Source organism: Kryptolebias marmoratus, linkage group LG22 (genome assembly GCF_001649575.2).
Source record: "Kryptolebias marmoratus isolate JLee-2015 linkage group LG22, ASM164957v2, whole genome shotgun sequence".
NCBI lineage: Eukaryota > Metazoa > Chordata > Actinopteri > Cyprinodontiformes > Rivulidae > Kryptolebias > Kryptolebias marmoratus.
The window spans coordinates 19218239-19231969 of record NC_051451.1 but is presented as its reverse complement, the minus strand read 5'-3'; the positions used below and the strand labels follow the sequence as shown (position 1 = coordinate 19231969).

The 13731-nt window shown below is 46.9% G+C and overlaps 1 protein-coding gene across 4 annotated transcripts; it reads left to right on the top strand.

The window, feature by feature from the left end:
- Positions 1 to 555: 555 nt before the first annotated feature.
- On the top strand, positions 556 to 10774 carry zbtb18 (zinc finger and BTB domain containing 18). 4 transcript variants are annotated; one of them, XM_017432278.3, is made up of 2 exons: positions 556 to 1008; positions 5880 to 10774. In XM_017432278.3, exon 2 carries the CDS (start codon positions 5897 to 5899, stop codon positions 7592 to 7594), a length of 1698 nt encoding a protein of 565 aa, XP_017287767.1. In that variant the 5' UTR covers positions 556 to 1008; positions 5880 to 5896; the 3' UTR covers positions 7595 to 10774. The 4 variants fall into 4 exon arrangements, with proteins under 4 accessions (XP_017287767.1, XP_037829617.1, XP_017287760.1 ...); XM_037973689.1 differs by lacking the exon at positions 556 to 1008 and adding an exon at positions 1119 to 1771; XM_017432271.3 differs by lacking the exon at positions 556 to 1008 and adding an exon at positions 2693 to 3304.
- The last annotated feature ends 2957 nt before the right edge of the window (positions 10775 to 13731 follow it).

Below are 13731 nucleotides of genomic sequence, written 5' to 3'. Positions count from 1 at the left end.
ACTAAAAGTGACAGCACACTGTTCCCAAACAAGCCGAATGTTTTGCTGTATGAATGATTAAAACGGCACAAAGTCTGCTAAAGTAGTTTGATTGCAAAACAGGTAAAAAGTGGAAAACAAAAAGCATTCATATAATAAGATAAAGTCTTAACAGATTCATAAATTGCACATACCCTTTTAAATAGTTACTGAACATAAATAAGTGAACAGTGACCTGTTGTGTACAAATTAAAGCCTGCCTGCTGTCATCACCTGTCTGTGATTACATATGTTCCTGCACGGATGTATTAAAGATAACACTCGGATTTGCCTAACATGAACCATTTATTACATCTTCATGCTCATTATGAGCTCCAAATGGGCTCTTCTGGACGAGGCGCAGCTGTTCCGACCTGCTTGTGTTCTGCTGTTACTTCAACAATCAGAGCGTCATCCGGTTCCACTGTTTGTTTCTGTCAAGGTGATGCACCTGCTCACATCAGCTCCACCCTCCTCCTCCTCCTCCTCCTGCCTGACTACACTACCCAGAGCGCACCGCGCCGCTCTCCACTCGCTCTCCGCTGCGCCAGTCCGCCCCGCTGACTCGCAGAACCAGTCGGTTCGGCCCAGCTCCTTCTTCCCTGCCTCCTCACGGTGCGCCGCCGCCGCTGCCGCCGCTGTTGTTGTTGTTGTTGCCTGGTGTCAGCCTACGCCGACGAGAGAAGAAGACGTATCCCTTTCCCTCCGTCAGAGCGAGGGCGGGGGGGCCTTTCACTTTCCTCCTCGCCGGTGGCAACTCCTCGCCCGCCCGCCTGCTCTCCTCTCTCCCCGGCTCGAGTTGAGCAGCAACAGCTCGGAAACATCTGGTCGCCGCAGAGAGTGCTACAACACTCCCCGTCCCCCTGCGCCCGCTCGCCTCGGCTGCCTCTGCTATGGAAATTTAGTACAAAGTAGTTTGGTCTCCAAAGGAGGAGAGAAAAGAAAAGGAGGGGAGGAACTGACGGAGGAGGACGCCGGACCTTGTTGTCTGTAAGTGCCGCCTTTCGTTACCGGAGTCCCCGATAAAAGGAGGTTCGGGAGACGGAGGGGGGAAAAGTAGCTCCTTAGCAACGCCGCCGAAGTTGGCGTCCGATTAGCAGCTTCCTAGTCGGCAGCTCATTAAAGGACAGTTTCACTCTTTTTGGCAGCTTTTCCATTTGTGAAATCCGAACATGTGCGCTAAAAACAGATTGTTTTAAACTCTGCTTGTGACCTGTGTACTTTTTATCTTTGTTTCATTTATTAAAGCCACCTCAGATCGGCTCCACAGGTCCGACCAATATGAACATATTCTCCGGGAAAGTAAATCGCCCCTTTTCTTTAAAAAAAAACTTTTCCGAGCAGAATAAAAGCTCCACGCCTCGCACGCTGCGTTTAAAACAACCCGCACTTAATGTAGAGGTTTGAAAAGTTTTTTGATTTCGAGCTGAAGCTAACTAAGACAGTCCGAAGGCTTAACCGAAATAAAAAAAGAGGTGAAATGGCCCTTTACGGGAGGATGTGAAATCGGAGGCTAGCTTCGGCGCCGTGTCTTAGCATGACTGTGTTGTCTCGGCGCACTAACAGTTGCTGCGTTAGCCGTCCCTCCGCGGTGTTTCGCCAGCTGTTGTCATAGCACCGGGGCCTTTGGAACAACTGTAAATACCTGGATATTGTGTCCTGTCTGCTTTACTTTTGTTAGCGGGTTATCGAGCTATAGCTAGCAGCGTGTCTCCGCTCGCTCGCGCGCGCGTGTGTGTTGTGTCTTCCTCTGGTAAGTAATTAATTGCAGTCTTCTTCTTCTTAGTTCGACTTTTAAGCTCGTTTTCGAAGCTCGTCGGTAGAACAAAAATAAAATAATAAATAACTGCTTCTGGACCAAGTTGAACAATTAGCCCGATTCAAGCCAGACCTCCGGGTCTCCGGGTCCAGAAGTTTCGCGCTGTCGCGGTGATAAATCGTGCCAAAAGTGAGCCGGAAATTCGTTTTTAACACCGAAACCGGAGAGGACACAAGTGTGGGGGAAGTTCGCTTGTGGAAATAAAATGTTTCGGAACAGTTGAGACGATTAAAACCATTAAAAAATAAGGTTTAAATTAGGTGACGACGCTCAGCTCCGTTTGTCCTTTTAAACTTTTTTGAGCCTGCTCGGCCACCGTAATCAAACTGTAAATATTGTTGATTCACTCGCTCCAAAGTTGGCAACTTTTTCTGCCTCCCCTGTTTACTATAAAGATTATTGTTTTCTCATTTAATTCTCCCTTTGTTTCATTTCTTTTTTTTTCTTCTTTTCTATCTGCTCCTGTGAGTTGTTCAAACTTGAGAGAAGGGGGGGTGGATAATAGATAGATGAATGAATAAATGAGCGAGAGAGTGAATGAATGAATGAATACAAGACAGGCGCAGCGGCACTGAACCGTAAAAAAGTGGAAAACAATATCAGCTGTGAGCGTCTGTCGGTTGCAAAATGTGCTGGTCTTTGTTTGTGGTTACTGGAAGGAGGAGGTGCACTTGAGGAATTAATACTTTAAGTAAAAAATTATTATTTATTTGTTCTTTTGTGAACTTTTCCTTTGTTTTGATAGCAGCACTGGGGAGGGGGGGAGAGAAAACGCCTGTTTAATAATGATGACACAAATCACACTGCATTTAGTTTTTAGTTTTTTTTTTTTTTCTTTTTTTTTTTTTTTTTTTTTTTAAGGAAGGGGGAGAAGGAGAGACAAAGTTGCGGCGTGTTGGTAGAATGAAAGAGGAGTCTGGTGGCAGGAGTGTAGAGGAGGCAGCATATGGCTGTAGAAAGAGCACAGCTGGAGGTAGCATCTCCATCTGAGGATGATGTCAGAGCAGCTGACAGGCTGCCATCCACCCCACCTCCTCCTCCACCGCCTCCACCCCTCCCCGGTCCTTTATTGTGAGTCTCAGCGGCAGCCTGGGAGAGTTAGTGCTCTGTGTGTGTGTGTGTGTGTGTGTGTGCGTGTGTTTGCGGCTGCCGATCAGCGCCAGTTAGAAGGAGGAGGTGGAAGAAGAGGAGGAGGAGGGAGGTGGTATCTCGTTCCCCCTCCAACATCTCCTCCACTTTGCATCTGTCCCTCGCAGTTTGAACAGCGTGGTTTTTTTTTGTTTGTTTGTTTGTTTTCGCTCCCTCTCTCTCTCTCTTTTTTTTTTTTTTTTGCCTACCTCCCCTCTTCTTCGGCACTCCTCTTCTACCCACTCATTGATTCAGAGTGAGGAGGATACACAGCCCAGTCAGAGGAGCCCGGCTATTCTGCCACACTGGAGTTAATCAAGTTGATGCGTACTGCTGCAGGTATTGTTTCGTGTGTCTGTGCGTGCATATAGTAGACCGGCTGAGGAGTAGTTATTTTATTCAGCGGGGATCTCCGCTGTGTCAAACCTGCGCGATCGCTTCAGCTGTGAACAGCAACAGTAGTTGCCTGTTTGAGGGGTAATTGCTGTCCAGGAACACTTTGTTGTGTTTTTAGCTTGGAGTTGAGAGAGATGTATTTAAAACTCCTGCCTCCGTTTTCCTCTTTGTGTTGTCTGCCATCGTTTTTGGACAGTCATGTTCTCCCTCAATATAATTTGGGTAAAAAGAAATGTACTTTAGCCGTTTTTGCAATCCGTTACATACGAGTAATTAACACAATACGTATTTTAATTCATGAAAAGTGCAAAGAAAAATTCCCAAATAGTGTTTCAGCCCTAATTATCTGTTTTGTCTTTCCTTTACAGTTAATTCGGTTCCACTTTAAATTTACTTGAAAGCATGTGCGGTCTGCTTTACCCACTTTTCCCCCTCCTGTCGGCTGGAGTAGAGGAGACTAATTTAGAAGTTGCAGATTTGAGCTGCCTGAATTGGCTAGACAGCTGTAATCGCACTCCCTCCTAGTCTTAATCTCTTTATCTGGCTAGCAGCTGCCATATGGCCCCCGTCAGCTGGATCAGATGTGGGTAAGCCTCCCTCCCCAGCCATCCCAGCTTCTCCCTCGCCTTCTCTCTCTCTCTCGCTGCCTTTTCTTGTGAGTGTCTCCCTCAGACCCCCCGCCTGAGCTGACCGGCCCGGACGGGAGGACCGGGTGGGCTCGGCGACTGGCTGCTGCCCTCCTGAGCCTCCGTTGCCGCCGACGCCGCCGTCTTTATTTTTAGCCATCTTTAAGGATTAGGATTGATGCTGTGACGAGCAGGGCACTTACAGTGATTGTATTGTAAATCTTCCCCTCTGGGTGGGTGGGAGGGTTGAGGAAGAGGGCAGTTTCTTCTCCCGGGGCGGATGTGCAGAGTTTTTCTTGTAAGATTCAGATGGGAAGGAGTGTATAAGTGGTGTGTGTGTGTGTGTGTGTGTGGAAGGAGGAGGTGGCAGAGAGGGGTTTGGCTGGACAGAGGGGTGGGGTTGGAGGGGTAGGTGGGAGGTGGTACACCCTTGTCCCCGTAAGTCCCCCCTCATTAAAAGCAGTCTGAGCGAGCCGGAGGGCGAGCACACACACACTCACACATACACACACCACGCAGACGTACACACAGTCTCACACACACTCACATTCCTGGTTCAGCTTCATTCAAATGAGGCGATTTAACTGCTGCGGTTAACACAGAGCAGAGCGGGAGCGATGTATTTTCTCAGGCAGGACAAATCAACTTGGTTAACAGGTGGGACTTTCTGCTGATTTTTATTCTCCTCTTCGTCTTCTCTCACCCGAGATTGAGCCGCGTTAATGTCTGTCAGCTCATCAGCTAGATAAATTAAATTCTCCAAACTTTTTCTTTAAATTAAGACACCTGTAAAGGCTCGCTGCAAGTTTTTTGTCTCCTCTTTCCCGTTTAATCTCAACCCTAAAGCCGGCGCACGCAGGTTAAACGGAGGACGAGCTGTTTTCTTTTTCGACCGTGCTTTTTCTCTTGGCCAGTTTTGCTTCTCGACTTAGTCTGTGGAGGTGGTTGGTAGGTAGGCTGGCACTATGTGTGGTGTGTGTGTGTGTTGTATACGTGAGGACAGTGTGCAGAGCTGAAAGCCGGTTACCTAAAAGGGCTGTGCCAGGCCAGGCCAAAGTAGGTTAATAAAAATAACCAGCGTAGGAGAAGCGACAATCCAGGAGTGCAGGCAGAGGAGTTGGAGTGATGCAGAAAGACAGAGTGGAGGAATCTGACTCTGTGGTTCACCTGAGATTAGGTCTTTGTGGTGGTAAAAACTGAATTCAGTTTTTATTAATGCAGTTGTTCAGTTACTCTGTTTTAGTTCAGCTTTATTTGAAGAAAAGTAAAAAAAATTACTAAAATAGATGAATAATTAGTGTCTGTAAAAAGGAAAATTTGCATGATTGAACAAAATATATTTCAATCATTGTAAAAAAAAAAGTTTATTACTTAGATAATTACCTGTTTTTGTTTGGGGTAAATTTTTTATGTTAAAATACATCATATTTTATGTCTTATTCTCGTTCACTGACCTACCTTTTGCTGCGTTCCATCTGCACTCCATCTGTAAGTGTGTGTGTGTGTTTTATTTCTTTCAGCGTCTTGTACCATATGTGCTGTTGGCATTTATCTTTTCGTTTGTATTTTTCCCGATTTCTTCTTTTTTTCTTATCGGATTCATTATTTATAATTTTATGTGTCGAAATTGTTATCAGAAACACCCAGTTTTTGATTAGAACGTTGTAGTAAAATTAAGGTTCAACTTAAATATAAATCTGTTTTGTAATGTTAAAAAAAATTCTCCTTATTTGTAATTTTATATGGTGTTCTGTTTGTTTTGTTTGCTGTATGCATTTCGGTTTATTTATTTTCCGAGCACCGTCCTTTAAAAGGTGAATTTAAAGTCTTCGATCGTGGAATCTGAGACCCGATGCACTCACGTTTGACTCCATGTCTTTGTGTGGCTGCAGGTTATGAGGACGGCAGGATGGAGTTCCCAGACCACAGCAGACATTTACTTCAGTGTCTGAGCGAGCAGCGCCACCAGGGCTTTCTGTGTGACTCCACGGTGCTGGTGGGCGATGCCCAGTTCCGTGCACACCGGGCCGTGTTGGCCTCCTGCAGCATGTACTTTCACCTTTTCTACAAGGACCAGCTAGACAAGAGAGACGTGGTGCACCTCAACAGCGACATTGTGACGGCGCCGGCCTTCTCCCTACTGCTGGAGTTCATGTACGAGGGCAAGCTGCAGTTCCAGGACCTCCCCGTAGAGGATGTGCTGGCAGCGGCGAGCTACTTGCACATGTATGACATTGTCAAGGTGTGCAAGAAGCGTTTAAAGCGGAAGGCCACAGCAGAGGCAGACAGCACGCGCAGAGAAGACGACGGCGGGTCCAGCTGCTCTGACAAGGCTGACAGCCTATCAGAAGGTTCGACGGGTCGGCCTGCTACTGCCGACCTGCTTCACAGTGATGAAGAGGAGGAGGGGAAGGCTGAGGGAGGCCCACTGTGGCTGAGGTTGCCGTCTGCGGACAGGCCAGTGACCCCAGGCATGGCTAGAACCAGCCCAGGACGCGGTGAGCCTGAAGCTCAGGCAGGCGAAGGCCTGGGGGAGGGAGGGAAGGTGCTGTCCCCGGCCGGCAGCCCCAGCAGCTCCACTGGATCCCTCTCTCAGAGGTCCCACCGCTCGGTGAGTTCTCGTGGAGGGCACAGAGGCAGGAGGGTGTCGAACGATGCAGCTGACTGCGTCCTGGACCTGTCAGTGAAGCCAATCGCAGGTAGCAACCACACCAACCACCATCAGTCATTTTTCAGTGGGGCAGCGACACCGGACAGCCTGCAGAGCCCCTTGGCTGTGAGGGTGAAGGTGGAGAGGGGTGTAGCTTCAGATGAAGAAGAGGAATTGGGAGGTGGAGACTATGACATGGAGCACAGTGGCCTCACCAAAACCCCGGTTCCCAGCACTAATGGAGGCCTGAGCCACCACGGGGTTGGGGGGCCTCTGTCGGCCCAGCGAAGGCTCGGGCTGGAGGCGCACCTGTCCGCCCTGCGGGAGGCGTCTCTGGCCTCAGAGCTGGAGCGGGACGAGAAGCCTCCAGCCTCAGCAGACGACGAGGACATACTGGGAGGAGAAAACGAGCGTGCCCAGGCTGAGGCGGCCAGCATGGATACCTCGCTACTGCCTTACGTCTCCAACATGCTGTCGGCCCAACACACCCAGATCTTCATGTGCCCGCTGTGCAACAAGGTTTTCCCCTCCCCTCACATCCTCCAGCTTCACCTCAGCTCCCACTTCAGGGAGCAGGAGGGCATCCGCTCCAAGCCCGCCGGAGACGTCAACGTGCCCACCTGCACCATCTGCAGCAAAACCTTCTCCTGCATGTACACGCTGAAGCGCCACGAGCGGACTCACTCCGGTGAAAAACCCTACACCTGCACCACCTGTGGCAAGAGCTTCCAGTACTCTCACAACCTCAGCCGCCACGCAGTGGTGCACACGCGCGAGAAGCCACACGCTTGCAAGTGGTGCGAGCGGCGCTTCACGCAATCCGGGGACCTTTACCGACACATCCGCAAGTTCCATTGCGAACTGGTCAACTCGCTGTCCGTGAAGAGCGAACCGCTGGCGCTGCCCAATGTCAGGGATTGGGCGATTGAGGACAGCTCCCAGGAACTGTGGAAGTAGAACCAGACTGGGGATAAAGGGAAGGAGACGGGGAGTAAAAAAAAAAAAAAAAAGAAGGGCAGAGAGGTTTGGGGAGGTGAAAGGAAGGTGGCAGAGTTTGATAGTCGGGGTTTAAGTGAGTCATGTTTTTATTTGTTGCAACATCTCATTCAACTGCACTTTAATAGCACATGAAAATGTTACTACTGAGTTATTTTGTTGTTGCTATTTGGGGTATTTTTTCTTTATTTTAATGTATCTGATTTTGAACTCCTATCACCATTTGGCGTTAGCTCTCCTCTGTTTGTGGTTTTTATTTTGGCGTCTGAGGACATGGGTCCCAATGAGAATGTCTCGGCTCTGTTCAAAAAGAGGTTTTTTGTTTTTTTTCGCCCTCATTGCGTCTGACCCCAGAAACATGGCTTCGCCCGCCCGGCCAGCGCCTCGGTCCCAGGTCCACAGACAGCACAGAGCACTGCAGGAGTTAAGGTCGAACACACTGAAGTGAAAAAAAAAAAAGCATTACAATACACTAAACGGGTACCGTGATCACCACGAACTGATGCCACACCGTTAGAAGGCGTGTGATTCTGCACTACTCTGGCAAAAATTTCACCTGACGTGTGCGAGTGTGTATGAGTGTTTTTCTTTCTTTTGATTTTGTTTCGTTTTGTTTTTCCTACTAGTATGAAGGTGTCGTTGGCGAGGCGCTCCCCACTTCTCTCGTTAAGCTCTTTGGTGGTGCGTTCAGGGGAAAGCTGACTGACTGACAGGCAAACTGAAGGCACTCATGCAATGCACAGCCTCCTTTTTTTCACTTCCAATCAATCTGAAGTATTTTCTAAAAATAAGAAGACCTTTACAAAATATTATTATTATTATTATTGTTCTTGATAGATTTTTTTTTCTTGTATCTAGCTGGCAGTCTTTAAAACATTTCTTGTTGTAAAGGTATTTAATTTAAGGTTGTTGTATATTGTTCTGTTATAGTTTTAAGACTTTAATTCATTACATTTTTTTAACTTAATGATTAATATTATTATTTTGTAACTTTATTTTGTAATGGGACCTGCTGTTGTTGCATGACGTCCAAACCTGTATATTTTAAACTGAAAATGTGAATTTGCTGTATTACTGTACACATTGTAATTGATCAAATATTTGATGACGGGCTTTCCTTTTTCTTTTCCTTTTTTTTTTGTTTTGTTTTTAATTTTATTTAATTTTATTTTTTTGTGAATACTACTCCATGGTGCGGTCTGTTGAAGCGATGAATATTATTCTCATGACTATGGAAACAAAAACAAAAAAAACTGCATGAACATTTGATTTCATCTTAAACCTTTTAAGTTGTTGTTTTTGCATCGAATGGGGGGTGTGGGGGTGTGGGTGGGGGGGGTGTTTGAACAGCAAACTCCTGACAGTGAAGGGTTATTTTCTGCTCTCGCCGAGCTCCCGGAGGAACGTTACAGAACGCGTTTCTGTCGGATGTGGAAGCAAAACGATAAAGCATTTTAAGCCTGTGTCTTTATGCACTGATTTTTCTCTGCTGTGAGCATGTGTGTATGTGTGTGTGTGTGTTTGAGCGTGTGACTTGGTTAGTACCAGTAAATTTAGCCTACTGAATATCTCCATCCACCCAGCCCAGCACTTCGTCCTCCTGCTCCTCCTCCTCCTCCAGGCGTTAAATGTCCTCCTCCCACGGGTCCGTCCTGTTTCTGAACGCGGTCGAGCCATTTCTCGTTATCCCTGCAGATTTCGGCCTTTCGTTCTCGGCCCAATCAAGGCGCAGCTTGCGTGGCCCTGCTGAGGCGTCTAAAAAAGAAAGGGAGACGGAGAAAGAGCCTCTGGGCCTGAGCTCTCCCGCTGAAAGTTGAAAGGTAAGGTGCATTCGTGGCTCAGCTCGGTGCAGTCAGACAGATATCTGTGTGCGGTTTGTAAATAGATGGGAGAGAGCCGGCCCCAGCTGAAAGCACCTTTTTAAGCTAAAAGACATGAAAACAATTTTGCTGAAAAGATGCCTTTATTACAAAAAGGAAAAAAGAAATCCACATTTCTGACGCTAAGAAGTATTTGATACTGTAAAGCATTAAGGAATGGTTCAAGAAAAATGTAAATTCATGGAATTTATCAGACAAATATTGTCTTCTTTTATTTTGCTTCTATAATTGGAGAACTTTTTTTCTTTTCTCTATGTGTGCGCGTGTGTGTTTCTATGTGAGGGTTGAGGCTACATCGGTTTGAATTTTTTATTTTTTTGCGTTGAGGTTTTGAAAAAGGAAAAGAATAAAAATAAATAAAGATGGTCAAGCGTTTATACAATCCCAGGAACATTTGGCAGAGATTCGGACGCTCCTCGTTTCCTCCTCTCTCAGATATGTGTGTTTGCATGCCCCGTCATCTGGTGGCACCTGCAGGCTTTGCCAACGCAACAGTGTGGGTGACATTGCAGCAGTTTGCACCACATCTTCTCGTTTTGGTCTTGAAATGTTATTTCTTCACTGGCAGCGCCTCTGCATATGGGCTCCCTCCATCCTGCTGTTGTTTTCATCGCTACTGCTGTGTTGGGTTTTTTTTTTTTTCTTTTTTTTTTTAAATGTTCTGTTCTGGTTGTGCTTGACCGCCTTAAACTGCTGTACTCCAAGCTATTTTTTTCATTTTTATTTAAACTTTCTTTTTGTTTTGTTTTGTTTTGTTCAAAGCGTGAGTGTCAGGTGGAGCCGTGGATCGCCCTGACATGACATCTCCATCTTTTTGCTGTGCTTACTTGAAGGGGTGGTGGGGGGGGACTTTTTGTAAAGGTTAGAGAAAAAAAAACAACAACAACAAAAAAAAAGGTCATAGACAGTTTATAGGAAGGGTTTCAGGGTGGGGGGCGGGAGGGGGTGTTTAAAAATGACTGAGTCTCTTTTTTGAAAAAGGACAATCACTGTCTTGGGAAACTAAACAAGCAGATTTTTGATTGAGATCAATTTGCTCCCTGTTGAGATTACAATTTAATTTCATTTTTTCAGTTCCTGTTTCAGAATTAGTCATTTTAGCTTTGACAATCATAGTTCGGTTGAGTTTTTTTTCTTTTTGTTTTGTTTTTTCTCAAGGGGAGTAAATTCTAATTGTATTTAGTTTTGTAATTTTTTGGTGTGCTGTTGTTGACATTTTTAAATTGTGTGCAAACTGCAATAAATTATAAGAATCCTGAAATCCGGCTTCCGTGTGTGAAATGTTTGTTTCAGATTAATTAATCTGGCTGCGAGAAACTTGGAGCTCAAATTTATTTCATGCCCCCCCACCCCCCATCCCTTTAAGTTCGCGTCTACATCGGTACTCGGAGCGCTGAGCTGCAGAAGGGGCCCAGCGGGAGGTCCTGGCATCCTGTCCTTCTGTCACTTGTGATGTGGGTGGACGTTACGTACGTGTGTGTGTGTGAGTTCAGGAAGCTCTGCAGTGATTCGTGCCTGGATGTACAACAACAGCCTGCAAAAAGCTCCGTGTGTGCTTGCCCAACTTTTCATATATATCTGAAGCTCTGGCTGAGCTGCGTTTGGGAGGAAAATGTGCAGCAGCTTGTTGAGATTCAGTCCTACTACACACACACAGCTTCCTTCCAAAGGTCTTCAAGCACGGGTTTCCAGTAAAGAAATCAGCTTTAGCTAATGTCTTGCTGCTCAGTAAACCTGCTCTTACAGATGCACTAAAAGCCCCTGCGCTCTCAGGGCCAAGGAGCAGCGTTCATTAGGCCACAGATGGTCTCTTCGGTAAGCCCCCAACACACACACACACGATAAGCTTACTACTAATCTTTATGACATTGTCCTCTGTCTGATGGACGTCTAAAATCGGTTCAAGAAACTTCCATCCATCCATCCATTTTCTTTACCCGCTTCTCCATTCCGGGTCGCGGGTAGCTGGTGCCTATCCCCAGCAGTCACTGTGCGAGAGGCGGGGGACACCCTGGACAGATCGCAAGTCCATCGCAGGGCCACATATAGACGAACGAGACAAACAACCATTCACACTGTCACTCACACCTAGGGACAATTTTAGAGTCATCAATTAACCTAACATGCATGTTTTTTGGTCTGTGGGAGGAAACTGGAGTACCCGGAGTAAACCCACGTGTGCACAGGGAGAACATGCAAACTCCACCCAGAAAGGCCTCAGGCCGGGAAGCAAACCTGCAACCTTCTTGCTGGGAGGCAACAGCTCTAACCACTATTCCACTGTGCCACCCGGTTCAAGAAACTTACTGGAGGTAAAAAAAAGAAAAAAGATTTTAGGCAGGTGTTCATCTAGTGTCACAAAGTTCAATATCAGGCTTTTTTCATGAAGGTCGACTGTTCTGGTTTGTTTTTAAAAAAAACAACATATTTGACGTCAAGATGATGCATCCAAACTTTGAAGGACTTCATCTTTGTGAGCTACCTGCTCGCAGACATCAATTCAAATGCAGAAGCGCACAAATCCTCTCTTTGATTTCGTGCTGCTTGCTGATCATTAATTGCAGGCTGCGGCGTTGGAAATGAACATCTGCTTGTAGACAACTGCTCCCTCTCTGTCTCCGCGAGGTTTGCTGTGAATGTAGGTCATTAATTTGTTTCTGTCCTTTGTTTACTTAAGGAAGCGGGACAAAGGGGCAGCTGCAGATCCATTTGGCTGTGCCCAAGGCGGGCCAGCTCAACATGTTGGGAGGCTGAGACCAGCTTGGGCTCCTGTCTGGGGCCCGGGCCCCTGCACTCTGCTGCATCGCGTGAGGGAGCCGGCTCTGCCAAGCTGCCAGGGAGGGCTCCCCTACCACGGGGAGGAGGAGATAAAGAAAGAGTGTGTCATGTGGACATGTGGGGACGTCCTGATGTTTGAATTCGTGAACCAGTTTTTTGGGGTTTTTTTTCACCCCATCAGTTAAAGTGACACATACTTCCAAAAATCAGCTCAGGACTGATGTTTTCATCATTTTAAAACGCCTAACTTTGTATTTTCTTGTGCTCTTGGTGTCCTTTTTGTGTAAAGAAGAATGTACAGTAGGAACAAAGCACCATAACAAACAGGATTCCAGCTTTTTAGCCTCGACAAGACGGCCACGCCACAAAGCATTCATTCAAAGCGTGTGCCGCACAAATGGAGAGAAAAGGCCCTCCTGTATCCTTTTTATGTCTGAGACTTGTTGATTCTCCATGAAAAAAAAAAAAAAAGGAAACGTTCCCAGGCCAGGTCTAGCCATGGAAGAATTGGCGGAGAGAGGAACAAAAGTGTGTGTGTGTGTGTGTGTGCGTGCAAGTGATCCAGGATTGTCTACATATTTAAAAGAGCTCCTTTGTCGAGGACTCGGCACAGCAGGACAGAAGGCAAAGCAACAAGCAGCGCGCCTGCAAGCAGACAATACAGTGGTACTGCACTGGCTGGGGTAGGGGTTCTGGAGGGGGAGATNAAGGGGGAGGCAAGAGGGGCGGGATTTTTTTTTTTTTTGAGAAAAAATCAGAAGACAGAGTCCCAGCAAGCCACCCACTCCACCTTCTCCTCCCGCTTCCCTGGAAACAAAAGATAACTCAACTCGAACTTGAGTATCTGTGTGAGAGTCCCCCAACCCCTTCACCCCAACCTCCTCAAACACACACACACACACACACACACACACACACACATACACACTTCTGCAGCCTCTCACATAGCCTCCACGTTACATGCATTCACTTGAACTCTTGAGAGAAAACTCCTATAAACTGAGCTATTTTAATGCGCGCGCACAGACACGACCAGCGGCGTCGGTTTATCCGACCTGTTATCTCCCGAACACAAAGGCCCCCAGCTGGTGTTTCCTCGGGGCCAGGCCACGGTGGGATTAAACACCATCGCCCTTTGCAGGGAGGCAAATCCTTCAGCCCGAAGAACACGTTCAAAGAAGCTTGTGTTGACGATCAACCCTCCTGAAGCCCTTAAAAAGAGGGAGAGACAAAGAGAGGTAGAGGTAAACTTTGGGTCAAAGTTTTGACCCGAAGGCCACAAGAGGGTTAAACTCTGCGCTGGGGATGACTCTCAGCTACCACCTCAGAAACTTTACCCCATTATCTGTAATTCTGAGAAAAAAGTAGAGCCATTTTCTGTGTTGGCAAAGTTACAACAGCTGTGGCAGCCGTCTTGAACTGGTTCGAGTCCAAACGTAA

Excerpts from the sequence above, each read along its gene's own strand:
- zbtb18 (XM_017432262.3), top strand. The coding sequence starts at position 4,605 with ATGTATTTTCTCAGGCAGGACAAATCAACTTGGTTAACAG. Across the intron at positions 4,645-5,879 it reads CAAATCAACTTGGTTAACAG|GTTATGAGGACGGCAGGATG; the intron begins GTGGGACTTTCT and ends GTGTGGCTGCAG.